The 18,963-nt window shown below is 28.4% G+C and overlaps 2 protein-coding genes, 1 long non-coding RNA gene and 1 pseudogene across 3 annotated transcripts; 3 read left to right on the top strand and 1 right to left on the bottom strand.

The window, feature by feature from the left end:
• On the bottom strand, positions 1-1,724 carry LOC149890040 (uncharacterized). Its single transcript, XR_016452033.1, has 3 exons — positions 961-1,724; positions 470-667; positions 1-365 (listed from the first exon to the last, which is right to left on the bottom strand). It is a non-coding gene; the product is annotated as an uncharacterized LOC149890040 (long non-coding RNA).
• A 971-nt stretch (positions 1,725-2,695) lies between these two features.
• Positions 2,696-3,461, top strand: LOC145182591 (uncharacterized). Its single transcript, XM_080057773.2, has 2 exons — positions 2,696-2,875; positions 2,955-3,461. Exons 1-2 carry the CDS (start codon positions 2,800-2,802, stop codon positions 3,389-3,391), a joined length of 513 nt encoding a protein of 170 aa, XP_079913899.2. The 5' UTR covers positions 2,696-2,799; the 3' UTR covers positions 3,392-3,461.
• A 4,519-nt stretch (positions 3,462-7,980) lies between these two features.
• LOC145183540 (protein YIPF4-like) lies at positions 7,981-13,205 on the top strand. The gene is made up of 5 exons (XM_080058917.2): positions 7,981-8,332; positions 9,332-9,503; positions 10,111-10,188; positions 10,371-10,487; positions 12,580-13,205. The coding sequence occupies exons 1-5, from the start codon at positions 8,064-8,066 to the stop codon at positions 12,715-12,717; spliced, it is 774 nt and encodes a 257-aa protein (XP_079915043.2). The 5' UTR covers positions 7,981-8,063; the 3' UTR covers positions 12,718-13,205.
• Positions 13,206-14,677: 1,472 nt separating this feature from the next.
• On the top strand, positions 14,678-16,406 carry LOC149890039 (uncharacterized; annotated as a pseudogene).
• Positions 16,407-18,963: the final 2,557 nt, after the last annotated feature.

The raw sequence follows: 18,963 nt of genomic DNA, 5'->3' as shown, positions 1-18,963 counted from the left end.
TTTTATTGTTAAGTGTGCTTGGGATACTGGTTACTTAAATCTTTTCAATCTGATACTTCTTCCAGAGATTATTGCATTTAAAAAGTGTTCATTAAAAAAATTTAAAATCTGAATTTTAGATATAACAATCAAAAACAGCTCACATTCTAAACAAATAAAAAATCGTATGAAAAAATTAATGTGTTATATAAACCCCCAAATCTGTAGCATTTATTTCCTTTTTAACAAATATATGAGCGAATCGATTTTTATCGTGATCATATCTGTCATAATCTTTCATTGACATTGCTTTTATTATCAATCAGGAGCTTGAGCATTCTTATATCATCTTTACGGGAGGCTACATGTACAGCTGGCAAACCATTCTATAAGAAAAAAAGTCTTAAATTTTCCAATCTACTCCTATCAAGACCTTCCACAGGTTCTTGGGAAAAAAAAACTTAATTAAGTTGGAAGTTTCAAATTCTACTTGTCATGTGCAGCCCTTTTGTTGAATACCATAACTTTCATTAAACCTGAAATCCAAATGAAGACCGAACATCAAAATTTAAGTTCTTCAAATATTGAAATATTCCCAAAGGAATGTTGTAACAAGGAAAACTCTTATAATGATATTGGTGTGATAGAAACACACACGCAAGACAACATTGAGATCTGCATCTGACTTCTGCAAATGAAAAAGAAAATTCAGAAGTTCAACTAAACATTATAAAAAACTCTTAGAAATACTTAAGTACAGTGAAGTCAAAATAAAATGTCAACTTTAGTAAGGAAATTGTCATTTGTAATAATCAGAAAAATACATCAAAGTAAGAATGAAAGATTAAAAACAATAGAAATTTAATTAAAATATCAATCATTAATGGTTCAATTTAAAACCCTGAGACATATGACGAACAAAGACAATTACATTAACGATTAATATAACTATTAGTATAATTAAAAATATGTTGAACATACACGGATGAGCTAGAAAAACAAGATACCAGGTTGTATAACAGTATCTGACGATACTTTGTTAAGAAATATCTAAAGCTTTAAATTAGAGCTTAAACAAGAAAATCAAAGAAACATAAATCTAAATTTATAAATATTTAGTTGGTAATATTTTTAAAAATGTATTCTTTTTTCCATCTACTTTAAAATCACATGGGTTTTAAATGAAAATTTAAAGATGAACGATTATTGCTATCGATAGTTCTTCTAGAATATTTATTTCTTACCGTTAATCTTGATAACCGTTCATTTTCATTTAAAACCCTGAATTATGGTGGCTACATATATTAATTACTTTCATAGAAATAAGAAATAAGTAATCACAAAAATATTGAAGTTAATTTTAATCATTGTTAATGTTAATTGAAATTATAATTTTATATAAAAATCGTAGGAAAAAACTGATGTTAAATAAACGACCAAATCTGTAGCATTTATCTACTTTTCAACAATTATGTGAGTTGAATAGATTTTTATCGTGAGTTGGTGGATGATTACGCTGGATGATTACACGTGGACTTGTGCAAAATAAATTTTTATAAAGTTTTTAGGTTTTAGAAAAAATAAATTACAGACGTGTTTGTAATAGTAAAAAATGACTTTTTTTTTTTTAACATGAAAGTAAAAACATCATGCTTGACACCAAATTATAAAATTTATAAAATACAGTTTGTAAAAATCCGTTCAACACTCAAACCACGTTCAACAATGTAAAATTTTCAACAAATGTAAAGTTAAGAATAACTGCATAGTAAGAAATGAAGTTTCATTGCGGAAAACAAAACGGTTTATTAAACTTTGATTCTCCAAATCCTTTCAATTCATGTTGTGCCTATATGATTTTTAAATGTAATTGTAAAGTTCAATTCATGATAGTGAAAAAAATTATTTCTGTAAAATAACTTTGTTACATGGATTGACCTTAAGGAGAATAGTTATTGATCAGTGGAAAGAGAAGGAACTATACTGTATGCTCAACAAGCTTGTCGAGGGAAGGTTTATTCCGCTTTTCGAAAATCTAACTCTGCTTCATAAGAAGTGGATTACACCTTCCCTTAAGAGCTTCCTGGTTATATCCTGCTATTACATTTTTATGAAAGAATTCATCAGTTAAATAAATTCATTCGACTTTTAAATGATTTACGTTACCTAAATTTTGAACGATATCGATTTTAAGCTATTACAAAATACTAATATTATAAAATACGTATATTACGATATATATATAGCGAGGGTTTGAACCACTGGAGGTATCAGGTTTTCGTATCAGAAGACCACGACGGAAAAACAATCACATGTCGTTTTTATAACTAATATAAATCTGATTTTAAAAATAAAAAGTTTTTAGTACTTTCAGTGGATTTATACTTAAAAGTTAAATAATTATGGTTTTTTTCAAGTTTTTTATTTATTTACTAGACATTCTAAAGGAGGCAGTAACTAAAAAGTATTTTTTTCCAGTGTGGTCTTCAAGCCAAAGATACCCATAACATGAATTTTTTTTTTTTTTTGTTTTTTTTTTATAAAAAAAAAAAAAAAGCAATGTTGTTTTGGTTCATCTTTATTTATATGCATTCTTTTCAATTTTATGCATCTTATTGACGTTTTGAAAACTGATATTACTATAAACCTAATTCTCCTCAAAAAATTAAAAAAAGGCAAATGAAAGTGTAACTAAGTTATGGTAATATTTTTTAAAACAGTTTATTTAGATTTATGTTTCTTTGGTTTTCTTGTTTAAGCTCTAATTTAAAGCTTTAGATGTTTCTTAACAAAGTTGTCTTTTTAAAGAAACGTTAAAAAATGATTTTCGGTGTAAAGAAACCTGCATGCTTACTTTTAAACTACAAACACATCCCAATTAATTCTTGTTTAAGAGGTATGTTTATTAATTATTTTTAGTAATTTAGTTAACATTTTTTTAGAAAACATGTTTGTTTAGCTTTCTTACTCTTTAGCTGTGTTGACACAGAATTCCAGGCAGGTAAAGTCTTTGTGGGTTGACTCAGTCAAAGAATCTCAAGTATTTTGCAGGCTAACAAAAACTCTTTCACAAACACAAAAAGGTAGCAGTTATCAAACACAGATGAGATGTTTGTTTGGGACTTCTCCTAATATTAGTAATAAAAAACTTTTAGTTTCACCATCACTTCTTTGCTTTAATCAGTATAAATCAATAACAACTAAAAGTCGCCTTGGCAAAGTCAAAAGTTGTAAAGCTGTATTAAAGCGTTTTCGAAGAGTGAAAGGTGGGTTTCTAAAGCGCTGGAGACCAGGAAAGTGCCATAAGATGTTAAAAAAGTCAAGTTGGAGAAGATTTAGATTGAGAGGCAGCATTTTAGTGAAGCGTAAGTCTCACCTTAGGGTACTAAACAAAATGATGTATAAACATTAAACATCCAGTTGCATGATCTGAAGGTTTTCAAACCTATGTGCCTTGGGTTAGGAATACATTTCTGAAATCATATTACTATCTTCTCTCTTTTTTTTTTGTTATATTTCATGAACATTCATAAGCATTAGCATGAATATTAATATTTTTACATTAACAGTATAAAATATTTTCAAAATTTTGCATTTTCACATTTTCAAATTTTATGGTGCTAAATAAACAGAAATAAAATCTTTGATAAATAAAATTGATAATACTTGTTGCGCTGATAAATGAAGTAAAGCTAATACACTCACATTAAGTTAAATTACTTTCAACAAGGCTTTCAACAAAAGATAGATTTTCTTTAATTACAAAAGTAATTTTGGAACAAAAGATGCCCATATTTAAGAAATGAAGAATAGCACTGCCCAACTTTTTTTCTTTAACATTACGTTTTGGTATCTGACACTTGTTTTATATGACATTTAAGGTTTTAGTTTCTAAAATGATATTGTTTTTTTTTTTTTTCATTTTTTCAGGTTCTGATTACTAAAATGATAATTTTTTTTTTTTACATTTTTGTGTGTTTATGTTCATATCACTACAAGTTATGAACATGTACACACAAATGTCAACACACAAAAATGTAAAAATCAGATGGTTTAGCCATAATTGTAACTATTTGTTATATATGCAGAAACATCAAAATAAATATTAAAATTCAGAACCAAGTCTTGGTTCCAAAAGACTTATCTTGGCTCAAAAGTTTAATTACTGTATTGATGCTTCTCTGCATATATAACAAATAAGTATGAAAGTTGTTTGTTAAGAAGACAAGACTGTATCATAAAGCATGTCATACTGAAAGTTAAAAAAAAAAGATAATTGGGATTTTAATGTGGTTTGGGGCAAGTTAAGCTTTATTTAACTAAGACGTTCTAATACATTTATATTAAAAAATATATAATACATACATACATAAATACATACATAAATACATACATACGTACGTACGTACGTACGTACATACGTACGTACGTACATACATACATATATATATACATACATCGTATAGTTTTAGGTTTTGATAAATAATAAAAGCTTCTAAATAAAAAATAAAAACAGAACTTTACTTTTGTTTTTTGAATTTTAAATTTAAAAGGCATCAGGGCTAAGTTCACTTTTAATTGCAACCTATGAATCATAGAGCATTTACTTATTTAATATTTGATATTTGTTTAGTAGTGTATTAGTAGTGCATTAGTATAAGAATTTATTTGAAAGTCTATATTAATTAAAAAGCTGCAATATTTGTCAAGCTTTTCTTTTGGTTTTATAATGTAGTTGCTTTTTTGTTTTTTTACAGTGAATAATAAATAAAATAAAATATTGTGTTATGGAAAGGGTATATTCTAACATAAAAGAAACATCCTACTTCGATTTTGATTGAAAATTCAGTTACTAAAATAAACTTTTAGTCATTGAATCAATGATTATAATTCCTGGCGACATTTTAAAGTCTATGCCAACCAATGCTTCATTAAGTTGCAAGTTAGTTTCCTGTCTTAAATCAAAATCTTTGAATCCTTTGCTTATTGACAGAAAATGTGCCAGTCTTTGCCACAGCAGGTAGCTTACAACTGGTCAGGTGTTTGTTTGTTTGGCTCTACATAAGTGAATGTAGGTGATATTTTGAAAAGATTATAAGTTCTTATTCAGTTTGTGGCTCAAGTAAACTTTTATGTATTATTTAAAATCAAGAAGATGCATACTACTGTTAGTGAGCCCTATCACCTAATGAAACTTTTTTATCTACTAAGAAGTGAAACAGTGGAAGTTAAAGACACAGGACCATTTCATGCTCACTCTGAACCCCTTTTTAGTTCTCTACTTGCAAGCTTATCAAAAGAAAATAGAATGTTTGCAGTCAACACGCTTATGAAGTTTAGAGGAGATTCAGAGAGTGTAAGATGCTAAAAGAAGCCTGCACTGAGCTTTGATGCTGTATCTCCCTGAGCTTTATTGACTAGAACACTGAACAAATCTTGGAGTCGAATTTCACAGCTAACATGGTTAAAAAAGATTTAGAAAATATAATAGAAACTCCTATGGAAGTACTTTACTTCCCCCTCCACACTCAAGTCCTGGGGAAGAGTCGTAAAGCAAGGGACTAAAGCAGTAGCTGTCGTATATGATTTTCAGAGACGGAGTGGTTTTATCAGAACAAGAATGGAGCACAGAGATGTTATTTTAAATCTGAAATCCAAGAAGGGTTTAATGAAACTTTTTGGTTGATGTTAAAACTTGATTTTAGTAAAAATTTTATTGCCCATCCCATCAGAACGTATTTTTTAGAACTGCAAAAATGTTTTTTTCATATAACGAATTTATTTTATAAAATTATTTATTAACTGGTAAGTTGCGTTTTAAAGATTTAACTTCTTATGCTTTGATTGTTTTCATGTTCACGATATTTACTCTAAATATTGCGATTTTCTTATTCATTTTCATACAAAGGTAAAATTTCTGCGTCTTACCCCGAAATGTAAAAACCCCATATAATGTAAAATCTTTTTAAAACATTAAATATTCTTGTTAATTTGTCTCTAATCACTATTGCAGCAATAACATACTTGGTCGGTCGCATATGGCAAAACGCAGTAACTTAAGTTGCTTTTTTTTCTTAAATCGCGGATTTTTCTCTACGATATGATAGTAGTACCTACCTTATGATAGTAGTGGTGCTAACATTGATTAAAAATATCATGATATTTTGTGAATCAATGACAGAAGTTTAAATACTAACTCTTCTAAGGTCACGTGTAATAAAAGAGTCACACTCATACAAAAGTTTTACTAATGGTCGAGAGCGAAAATTTTGGAAAAGCATTAGGTGGAAATTCAAAAACAATGGCGTAGCTTCTTTGTTTAAGCCATGCATTAAATGGAAAAATCATTTTGATTTTCTTAAATGTAAAAACGTTAGTTTTACCCCATCTATTATTTGGATTCTAAGCAAACGTAATTACTGAATAGTCCTTTAACAGTTGGTTTAAGAGGTATGTAATTTCTATGCATCTGATAAAACTTGAGTCCTTTAACAGTTGGTATTTCTTGGTATGTAATTTCTATGCACCTGATAAAACTTGACCGTTAAAATAAGACGCCCTGCATTACCATTAACGTTGTGAATTGTTAAGCGTGAACCGACTTTTAAGGATTATAGTAGTTATAAGTGCTAACGTTTTCAAAAACTTACATAAACGCATTACAAATAAAAAGAATCAACCTTTAATTAACAGGTTGATTTGACAGGTTGAATTAACAGCGACCTGTTATATCAAGTTCTGTATTTGTAGTTTAACAAAAGGTTAAATCCCTTACGAAGTTTAAATTTCGGATTGAGACAATAAAAATAGGAACGGAGTATAACTGCGAAGGTTTGTTTTGTTATGCAATAACCTTCGATGCCTAAATTTGATTATAACTTCATTTATAAATTTGAATATAAATTAATAATTTACACTCAGTTAAGGTGCTTCTAAAAAGATTAAAACAAATTTTATAACTGAGGCGTTGAGAACTTGCCCTTACCCTCAAATTTTCTTAATTGCGGCCAACATATATATTCAAAACATGTACTTTTTGTAGAATAACTGTATTTACTTAAGTAAAAATACACATGATCTGATTTATAGTTTCAGTTCAAAACTTCTTTTGCTGTTTTCTAAAAATGACTTCCGACAAGCCCACCCCCATTGGGCCATTCAAGTTCCTAATCACCTTTTTATGCAGGCCTAAAAAATTTCGTTTTATGAAAAACTTCTAACTATTAAAATCATAAAATAGAATCCTTTAATGAATATTTTTAAACAATATTTAACAAGCCAATAACAAGTTTTATTTTTGTGTATTACTTGACAACTTTTCAATTGATATATATATATACATATATACATATATATTATATATATATATATATATATATATATATATATATATATATATATATATATATATATATATATATATATATATATATATATATATATATATATATATATATATATATTATAATTATTAAAACATCATATACGGTATCATACTATTATATCTTTTTTATGTAATATTTCGGCTCATATGGTGAGAGCCATTATCAAACTAATAAAACCGTTAAAAAATTATAATATACGTAATCAAATTCTTTTAACGGTTTTATTAGTTTGATAATGGCTCTCACCATATGAGCCGAAATATTACATAAAAAAGATATAATAGTATGATACCGTATATGATGTTTTAATAATTATAATACTTTTACACATACTATTAAAGATGTCACTTAAATTTTATATATATATATATATATATATATATGTATATATATGTGTATGTATACATATACGACAATTTTATTTGATATGCAGTTACTTTGAACAATTTTATTTATAAATAGTAAATAATTACGCATAATTTACTTTACAAAAAGATTTTCATAAGTTAAAAAACATGCTCTTAAGTATAAACCCTCCTTTAGACAAAAACACAACTATGGTGAAATTTTCTAACCTCTAATGTCGCCGTTAAAAATAAAATTTGACGTCAAATAATGATGACATTTTCGTTACGCAGTTGTTTTGAAACGTTTTAGATTTTAAAATAAAACCTAGACTTTATTTCGTTTTTTTGTTAAATGGATCCTCCAAGAGATTTCATAAACAGTTCATTACATATAAATGATTCTAGAAATAGTGAATTTGAAGGACAATTTTCTTTTGAAAGCTTTCCAGATAATGATAACATTTCTGGATTAATGAGTGGCAAGTCGGAAAAAGATGCCTTACCAACGCATACTTCTTTATTTGATAACAATTTAACAAATTCTCTCTTAAATAAAAAAGGAATAAGTTGGTTACTTGAGGTTGAAGATGATGACGATGAAACATTTGAGAAGCCTTTGTTGTAAGTTCATAGAATTTTTCCCCTGCTTAACTAATAAACGTTCCTACATAACCACTCAGCAACAGATTATTTATCTTTGTGTATATATAGTATATTTTTGTAAAATAATATTTTAGGCTTAGATTTAAATTGTTTACATTAAATTACTATATATATTTATGATTATGGTCAGCACTATCCAATAAGTATTGTGTGGTTATGAATAGTAATTTTATTAATTACAAGTTAAATTAAACATTCAATATTTAAATTACTTTAGCACATAAATCATTTAGTGTAAAAAATTATTGCAGTATAACTTTCATGTGTGACATACATTACTACTTAAAAATTATAAACAAATAAATAAATATAAAGTTGATTTTTCTAATATCTTTTATATACACTTATAATAGTTCTAGAAAGTTGTAAAAAACTCCAGAAAGATCTAGAAAGATTATTTTAAGTCTGATGGATCTTCTCCATCAACATGCAGATCCTTTAGTTAACCACCTGGAGTAGAACATATCCTGTGTTAGACCTTGAGAGAGAGAGTTTGAGAATAGCATATCTTTATTACAGCTTGAATATCAAATGCCAGTTTAATATTATTGACAGTGTTAGAATTGATTCCTAATAATTCAGAAAATTTTTTTTTTCAATAAAAATATGTTTCTTAAATATTTTCTTGCTTAAAGTAAATAGAGATTTTGGGATGATTTAATTTTTTATATAAAGTCTACATTTTCAAATGTGAAAAAGCTATAAAAAGTTATAAATTGTATTAACGATTTTTTAAATAGAATAGTGAAAAAGTTTTTGTTTTCACTATGAATGTTCACTTCAATTTTCAATCCGTCCAACAACACTTTAAAATTTTCAAATTTTAAAATATATGTTTACTCCAATCTAATCTACGTTTATTATTTTTACAATATATATTTGAATATATGCTGTAAATACATTTGTGTGTTGACAGATACATGTGTATCAGTTTTACTGTAAATATATTTTGTTTAGGGAGGAATTGGATATTGATGTAAAGGATATATTCTACAAAGTTAGATGCATTTTATTTCCTCTGCCACAACTTGGATTTGAAAAGAAAGTTCTAAAGGAAAATCCTGACTTTTGGGGACCTTTAATAGTTGTACTCTGTTATTCTTTGCTGTCTTTATATGGACAATTCAAGGTAAAACTCATACAGTTACATATAGGAAAGTATGGGTAATCTAGGTCTAATTTAGGTTACTTATGATTAAAATACTTTTTAGATTTCTTTTTTTGGAAATGGAAGCCTGGGAAGTTTTTTTTTTTTTTTTTGATTTATAATAGACCCCAATGCTTGGAATACTATGGTTCTATGTTACAATATTGCCCTGAAGTCTGTAAATAATCCTAGAATACTTATCCAAAGCAAAGTAAAAAATTAAGAATGAAAAAAACGATCTGAATTTTTTAACTTCTGAATAAATGGTCCTTTGTAATAAAACAATTTTGTAATATAAACAATAGTTTATAGATTCACTCAAGTATTTACAAATACATTTTTTTTCCCTTTGTCTTCAGACAGTAAATGTAGCTTTGCTTGCTGCATTATTTGTTTCTTTTTCAATAATAAGAAATCAGTCCAATTTGCTTAAATAGATTTTTATTTTGTTTAATCAATAGACTCATATTGTCCCTCAGATTCTCTAGCTTACAGATTGTTAGACCCATGTTACCCCAATAGATAGTTTTTAATTTTTAACATAACATGGATGTTTATGGGTTTAAGATTTTTGGCAAATTTATATTAGGTTGTTTCTTGGATCATAACAATCTGGTTTTGTGGTTCATTTGTTGTATTTTTTCTTACACGTGCACTAGGTGGTGAGGTCTGTCACTTTCATTTATTTTTAATTTTTGTATCATGCAACAATCACAGTATTTTTCTTCTAACAAAGTTAAGTTAAATAAAATTTTAGTAAACATATTGCATATGAAGTTATAATTGCCCATGATACATTTTTTATTAATTTTATGTTTAGCCATGTTGATTTGCTTTCATTTTCACTAGGTTTCGTTTTCACAATGTTTGGGAGTAATTGGGTACTCCTTGTTACCTTTAATTGTCACAGGGCTTGCACTTCCTCTGCTGTATCAGCTCCCAGCAATTTTTCCAGTTTCTTTTAAGGTAGCTGATAGTTAATGGTTTAACTAACTAATTTTGATTATATAACTAGCATATATATATATATATATATATATATATATATATATATATATATATATATATATATATATATATATATATATATATATATATATATATATATATATATATATATATATATATATAGTTAATATAATTATATAGTTAAAATAAGAATATAATGTTATTATATAAATAACATATTATATAATTACGTTAACTATATAATTATGTTAGCTACAGTAGCATGCAAAAGTTTATAAGCAGCTAAATTTTTCAAGTTTTTTTGCCATAAGTTTTTTACTTTTGATTAAAAATGAATGAAATTTTTAATAACTATTCCTATAATGTGACTATATAGTATGATTTATTCAAAAAAATGATAACTTGTAATGAAAGGAAGAAATTCAAATTTTATTGAAAACATAACTGTGCAAAAGTTTATAAACATTTCCATACCCCATTAAGAAAATTAAAATTTCATTAAGAAAAATGCATTTATGTTATAATTAATTTATTGGATAAAATATTTAAATTAACTTGAATTTAAAAAATAATGGGAAATACAAAGTCATCTAGAGAAAAGAAAAATTAAATAATACGTGCTGTAGAGAAGAAGGTTCCTTATAAGCAAATTTTAAAGTTCTAAATCAACAATTAGCGTGCAAGTTAAGAGATATAGAAACCAAAAGACACTTGAAAACAAGCATCATTCAGGCAGGCCAAAGATAACTACAGAACATCAAGACAGATCTTTGGTAAGAAAATCAAGACAAGATCCCTGCAAAATGCTGTCGAATTAATTAGCATTTTAAGCAATAAATATGTTGTTAAGTGCAGCGTAGATATTACAAAATGTCACCTGCGTCAGCATAATTTGTTTGGTTATCGTCCTGCAAAGAAATCATTAATATTATTAAGTAATGGCTCAGCCCAAATGAAATTTGAAAAAGATCATATGCAATTAGACTTCAAAAGAATGATCAAAAGTCTTATTCAGTGACGGATCAAAGTTTTGTATGTTTGGTAGCAATTGTATCAAGTACATGAGACATCTGAAAAATGAAAGACTTGCTCCTAAGTATCAAATGCTGTCAGTTAAACCTGGTGGGAAAATAATGGTTTGGGATCTTTCAGTTGTGATTCTAATGGTCCACTTCATCACATCGATTATATTTAGATATAATCGATGCGATGAAGTGGATCAATAGAATCAAGACTGAAACTAAATTGATGCATCAATTATATTAAAATATATGCAAATTAATGCATCAATTATAATTAGATGTAATCAAGAATGTTATGCTGCCACATGGAAAAGACAAAATGCCTCGTGCTCTGATTTTTCAGCAAGACAACAATCTAAAGCACAGTGCAAATTCTATGAAAAATTTTTTCAATTTGAAAAAAATTCTTATTTTGGACTGACCTTCTCAAAACCCAGATTTAAATCCAACAGAACATCTCTGGGAATATTTCAATTGTCAATTGAAAGGTGAAAAACTGACCAATAAAAATGATTTGTTCTAGGTGCTTTGGGATTGTTGGGCAAATATCCCCATAGATGTTCTGATCACATTAGTTGACTCTATACCTAGTTGTTTTTAAGAAATATTAAAGTCTAAAGGCTATCCAACAAAATACTAATGTGCTGTGATGAAATATTGTGGAGGAATTAGAAATGGTACCTCTTTTTTGAATTTTTTTCATTTGTTTATAAACTTTTGCACAATTATGTTTTCAATAAAATTTGAATTTCTACCTTCCATTACAAGCTATCATTTTTTAAGTAATTTATAGTATGTAATCACATTGTAGGAACAATTGTTGAAAATTTCATTTATTTTTACTGAAAAGTCAAAAAGTTATGATAAAAAAACTTGAAAAATTTAGCTGTTTATAAACTTTTGCACGCTACTGTATATAATTATTTTAATGGCTTTATGAATGTTTCAAACTATGTCTTTACAGTAAACAATTTATATTCATCTATTGTAATAGAAATAAAAACTCAATAAATGCTGATTAAGTTTATAATGCAATATACATACAGAATAATATATTATTTTGCTAGGTTGCTGGGGTTGTATGGTCATCTTATAGTGCCGGATCACTACTGGTACCTGAAACACTTTACGCAAAACGCTTATTACTGCTATATCCAATCTTTCTTTTGTATGTTTATTTTTTCTCACTGTATACTGGTGCATAGAAGATTAAATTGGCACAGCTAACTTAAAATGGTATAGCAGATAAAGTCCTTGGCTTTGGATGACATGATTTTCTGCCAAGATTCCAAGCTGATGCCAAGCTGGTGAGGTGGTATCTGTACTTGAAGAGGTTAAGCAATAAAGTTTGCTGATGATGATTTGTTCCAAAACATGGCAAAATATTTGTAGACATGTTTTTTTCACAATACTCTTTGTTTAATGCACCCTTATGTATTGTCTGATCACCATGCATATAGCTTATTAGCTTAGAGTTTGAGCACGAATATTACTGTCGTTTTTTCGTCGTAACTTTTAAAACAAGGGCCTATTGATGTATACTTGGGAAGGTTCTGTGAAAAGTTTAATTTTATTTTGTCAAACAGTTTTTCAAAAATCAAATTAGTAAAATAAAGGAAATGTGTTATTTTTCTTGAAATGTATGTCAAATATTTATTTTTTAATAAAATATTCTTTAACTAGAAGTTATAAATTACTTTAAAAGTGCATCGTTACTATCTACCACGTTACTATCTACCACGTTACTATCAGCTCTGTTTTATTTTAAAAGTTTTAAAAAAACATTTTTGTTGTTTATTCAGGTTTACCAAATTTACGTTTGATTAAATAAGGCAAAACATGAAGTATGTGAGACCAGGGCTTACTGAAAAATCTTTTACATTTTCATAAGAGAACATCAAACAGTATTTTCACAAATAAACTTGATTTCTTGACTAGTATCATTATTAATTTGGACTAAACCTGGTTTTTGTTGGCATTATACAAGGTCTACCGGAAAGTTCTGTCCATTTTTATTACAATAAGTTTCGACAGGTAAGCACATGTTTATTTGGCGCATGTGTGCCTCTACTTTTATCACTTAATGTTTGCATTAAGGGTCTGCGTATCGTTATCGGTATATCGGTATGAACCGATATTTTGAACCGATAACGATATAAAATGATAACGATATCAAACGATATGAGTTTGTCTATGAAACGATAACTTATCGTTTGAAACGATAACTAAACGATAACTTATCGTTTGAAACGATATTATCGGCTTTTTTTATCGGTTTATCGGAATACATAAAAATAACGAGAATACCGATATTTATCGGTATAATAACGATAATTTTTACAACATTCCAATTTTTTTTTTTTAAAATGCCAAATTTTAGTTCAAATATATGATAAATCTTCAAGTCGAGTCAAGATGTCATTTTGCCTATCTTTACCGGTTTTAAAAGTTAATCCTTCCCAATTCTATATATTATCTAGATGTCTAACTTCACAAAAATTCTGTAAAGAAAAAGTGAAGCAACACTGTTCTCCCCCAGGTTGAAACTCTCCCCACTCCTGATTTTTTTACATTTAATCAATCATATGCATTAGTAAATACAATATATGTTGTCAAAAAAATCTGAACTAAGAGCTAAATATGTATACTTCCAAAATTAAAACGCATAATTTTTGGCTTTTTTTCTTCCAAAGTTTTAATAAAGTCAGCCATTATGGTAGTCAAAATGACCCATTAATATATATATAGATTAAAGTACCTTTGATATATTCTCCAGCCAGTGTGTGTGTGTGTGTGTATTTATATATATATATATATATATATATATATATATATATATATATATATATATATATATACATATATATATATATATATATATATATATATATATATATATATATATATATATATATATATATATATATATATATACATACACACACACACACACATATATATATATATATATATATATATATATATACATATATATATATACATACACACACACACACACACACACACACACACACACACATATATATATATATATATATATATATATATATATATATATATATATATATATATATATATATATATATATATATATATATATTAACACACACATACATGTTGATACTATATAATATACTTCAGGTAGAATAATGTATTTGATAGAAAGTAATGTATTTCAGGTAAATAGGAGTACTATCAGGCAAACCTCTGATATGTATCCAGACAAATAATTAGCCAGGGTCAAATACTTTAAATGTAGCTGAAAAAATCTGTGGACTCTGCTATTTAAATCTTAGTATAGATTATTTATATTTATGATTTTATAATTTAAAAATAAGGTTAAAATAAGATCAGTTAAAACATTTTTTCTCTTTATGCTAATTTATAGTTTGATTCAATATATTTTTTATTGTTTTTACTTATTTCAAAAACTGTTATAAAATTTTTACTATTAATTTTAGAGGAGTTTCTCATGATTGTTGCAAAAGTAAAGCTGTAACCAATATAGTAGATATTAGTGAATCACTTGGAGATAAACATGCAGAACAAGTAGCATCTGGATTGTTAAAGCATAAAATGGAGAGTGAAAGAATTGTAAGTGTAGAGTAATTCAAGATGTCTACAGGTGGAAATCTTTTCTCTGTTACAGTTGGAGTAAATGAAATTAAGTCAAAAAGAAAGAAAGTAAATCATGTCTTGTTCCAAAATATTATGGAGCTATCAAATGCATTAGAACTCTCTAAAAATAAAACCAAAAAATCATGTTCTACTTTACACAGGAATCAAACAAGTGCTGTAGAATCGATTATTAATGTTAAAATGACTGAATTGCAGGAAACTCTGAATATCTTTAAATGGTGGTCAAAACTTCTTAAAAGTTATTATTAATGTTTTCGATCCAAAAAATCATTATTCTTCCTTTGAAATATATGAAGATTCTGGTGTCAAGCAATGCTATATTCTTGCCATTGTGGAGATGGTCTTAGAAAATAATGGCAATCTCCAAAAATTATTGGCACTTCTTCAACTTGAAGTAAACTTCAGTATGGCATTTGACATAAAGTGTGCAAATAGTGTTTTTAGAACTTTCAAGTCACTCTGGTAAATACGCCTGTCTGTATTGTGAAGGAGAATGCTCCCTTGAAGCAGAGAAACTAAGGATGTTGGGCTCCATAGACTTATTTTATGATCAATATGTATATGGTGGAAAAAAATGATTGAAAATGCAGGAATACAAAAATGTAATAACTCCTCGTTTCATTTACTTAAAAGAAGATCAAGAAACTTTTCTTGAATACATTGTTCCTCCACCTGAGCTTCACATTATGATGGGAGTTGTGGATAAACTTTGTACTTTGCTTTAATATGTTTAGCCAGCTTTTCAAAGCTGGTTGAAAACACATCACATATTATTGAGAGGGTATCATGGTGTAGGTTTAGATGGAAGCAATGATAATTTATTTATGCCCCAGTTAGATATTTTAGAAAGGGATGTTACCTTAACTGCAGCAATCAATTTTTTACCAATAATGAATTGCTTGCGTAAGTTTTCATTAGTGAAATCAGCTGTGTTTGGTTTGGAAATGGGTACAGATATTTCTGTTAAAGTTGAAGATTTCAAAAGTTCATTTTCTAGTCTTTAACTATATACAAAAGATGTATTTGGCTATGACAGTTTCATGGAAAATACATATTTTAGTGTGTCACATTTTCACCTTAGTAGATTGCAATAATATTAGCTTAGGTAGCTATGCAGAACAATGTGGTGAATCAGTTCATCACAAATTTAAAAAAACCTTGGATGAACTATAAAAGAAACATAGGACAAAAAAGTTATGGAGAGCTAAACGCTTCTGTGGTAATTTTTAATTTAAACAAGCATTAACTTAAATATCATTTGTGATACAAATGTATTTATATTATTTTTTTTTTGTAAATGAAATAAATATTATTGGGTTATTTTGACTACCATATTGCTGACTTTATTAAAACTTTGGAAGAAAAAAAGCCAAAAATTATGCAATTTATTTTTGGAAATATAGATATTTAGCATTTAGTTCAGATTTTTTTGACAACATATATTGTGTTTACTAATGTTTATAATTGATTAAATGCAAAAAAATCAGGAGTGGGAAGAGTTTCAACCTGGGGGTCAATTTGGAGAACAATGTTGCTTCATTTTTTCTTCACTTTTTCTTTACAGAATTTTTTTTAAGTTAGACATCTAGATAATATATAGAATTGGGAAGGATTAACTTTTAGAACCGGTGAAGATAGGCAAAAGGACATCTTGACTCGACTTGAAGATTTATTATATATTTGAACTAAAATTTGGCATTTTAAAAAAAAAAAATTGCAATATTGTAAAAATTATCGTTATTATACCGATAAATATCGGTATTCTCGTTATTTTTATGTATTCCGATAAACCGATTAAAAAAAGCCGATAATATCGTTTCAAACGATAAGTTATCGTTTGGTTATCGTTTCAAACGATAATCAAACCGATATTATCGTTTCATAGACAAACTCATATCGTTTGATATCGTTATCGTTTCATATCGCTATCGGTTCAAAATAATAACGATACGCAGACCCTTAGTTTGCATACCGACGAAGCAATTTAACTAAAATAACGTTGATTCCCGTTAATCTTATGTGTGAAGCAATAGCGTAACTACTATAAAAGGCGGGTTCTGGGACAAAACCATTTTTCGCTCTCCGTTTCGAGTTTTTTTGATAATTGAGGGGTGTGAAAATGTTTCGATGCCCGTTTTGTATTTTTTGGTGATTGAGGGAATGAAAATTTTTTTGGTGCCCGTTGTGTTTTTTTTTTTGGAGATTGAGGGGTGTAAAAGGTTTTTTCATGAGAAAAGTATCCATGAAAAAATTAATGGTTGTAAAGGTGTTGAAATCGTTCGCGAAAAATTTCTTTTTTTCTTTGTTCATGCTCTTGTTCTTGTTTTTCTTCGAGAATTGATCTGCAAATTTCAATTTCGCGCCATCCAACTCCTTTGCTCCTTAAGTGTTCAATGGGGTCAAGTGTTTTTATGCTTCTGATTTTTCCGTCGTCGTCATGTCTCAAGATTCTCGTTTTTCCGTTCATTTTAATATGTCAAGAAAAAAAATTTTTTTTTGAATGATTTTTGAGAATGGGTCTGAGAAGAAATTAAGACAAGATGGGAACATATTTTCTGTCTCTTTTGAAGTATAATCCATCTTTGATTGAGCTTCCTGTAACCCAGGGTGTTAAAAACAGTCCGTCTCCTTTGTATGTGGCAATTTTTATTCCTCTTCCATTGCTTTTGAGGTAACCAATACCATTTCCGACAATTTTTTCGATCAAAGTTGGCGCAAGAGCTCCCAATAAAGGTAAAAGAAAAGGAAGAAACCCTCCTTCTGATTTTATTCCACTTCCCAAAATTTTGTCGATCATATTGGAACCGAGAGAAGAGGCGACACCGCCCAAAGCGGCCTTTCCAAAAACTGGGACTGCTTTGGCTGCAACCCTTCCCAATAAAGGCAAAAGAGCACCAAGAAATCCTCCTTCAACTTTTGCGTTGTGTTCCAATTGAGTTTTGCTCATTTTTATGGTGACTCCAACTCCTCGATTGAGAGCGTCAAAAATTTTTTGGTGTTGTCTTTCTGTTAAAAGCAAAATGTCGTTTCCGTGAAGATTTTCATGTGAAATGCGGATGCTCGCGGGTTTTCCTTCAATGACTGATTTTTTTATTTTGTCGATCTGTCCCTGAGACACATTTAATTTGACACGAATGTAATTGCTCATTTTTTAATATCGGAAAAAATTATTTCACTTCTCGAATGTGATAACGGATCGTGATGTCCTCTCCGCGAAAGTCGATTAGATTTCCGTCTTGATCGACAATGCGTGTGATCATCGTGGAAATTTCTGGTACTTTAACAGGGAGGTAAACCAAATGGGTGGGTCTTTCGATGATTTTGAAGCCAGGACCCACAGAGGGGTAAAAGGAGTAAATGCAATTGAGTTGCGAACCATTGATGTATGCTGACCCGATGACGTTGTTGACGATTCTGATAGTGTTGACGTTTGTGATTCTGACAATGTCGTCGGACTCGTATTCTGAATTGGAGTCCAATTGTCTTTTTGTGAAACCCAAAAGGGATGCGATGCTGTTTTCGACGTTCAGGTCCATCAAATAATTTACTCCAAGTTTGATGGTTGATTTCAAAGTGTTTGAATTGGATCCAATTTTGATGTTTTCGGGGGAGTAACTGATTTTGTTTGTGGTGACGTAACTTGAGCTCTGAGACGCATAATTTTTGATTGTGTTTGAGACGGTTTTTTGCAAATAATTGTTGATGTCGATGATGTCGTAGCTTCCCTCTGGAATGACGACGTTTTCCCAATGGACACCGTTGGTCATGCTGTACCTGAAAAAATTGTTTTT

Source organism: Hydra viridissima, unplaced genomic scaffold (genome assembly GCF_058129835.1).
Source record: "Hydra viridissima isolate aposymbiotic clone 2 unplaced genomic scaffold, HvirCarnegie_v1 scaffold_4, whole genome shotgun sequence".
NCBI lineage: Eukaryota > Metazoa > Cnidaria > Hydrozoa > Anthoathecata > Hydridae > Hydra > Hydra viridissima.
This window is presented reverse-complemented; position numbering and strand designations above follow the sequence as displayed.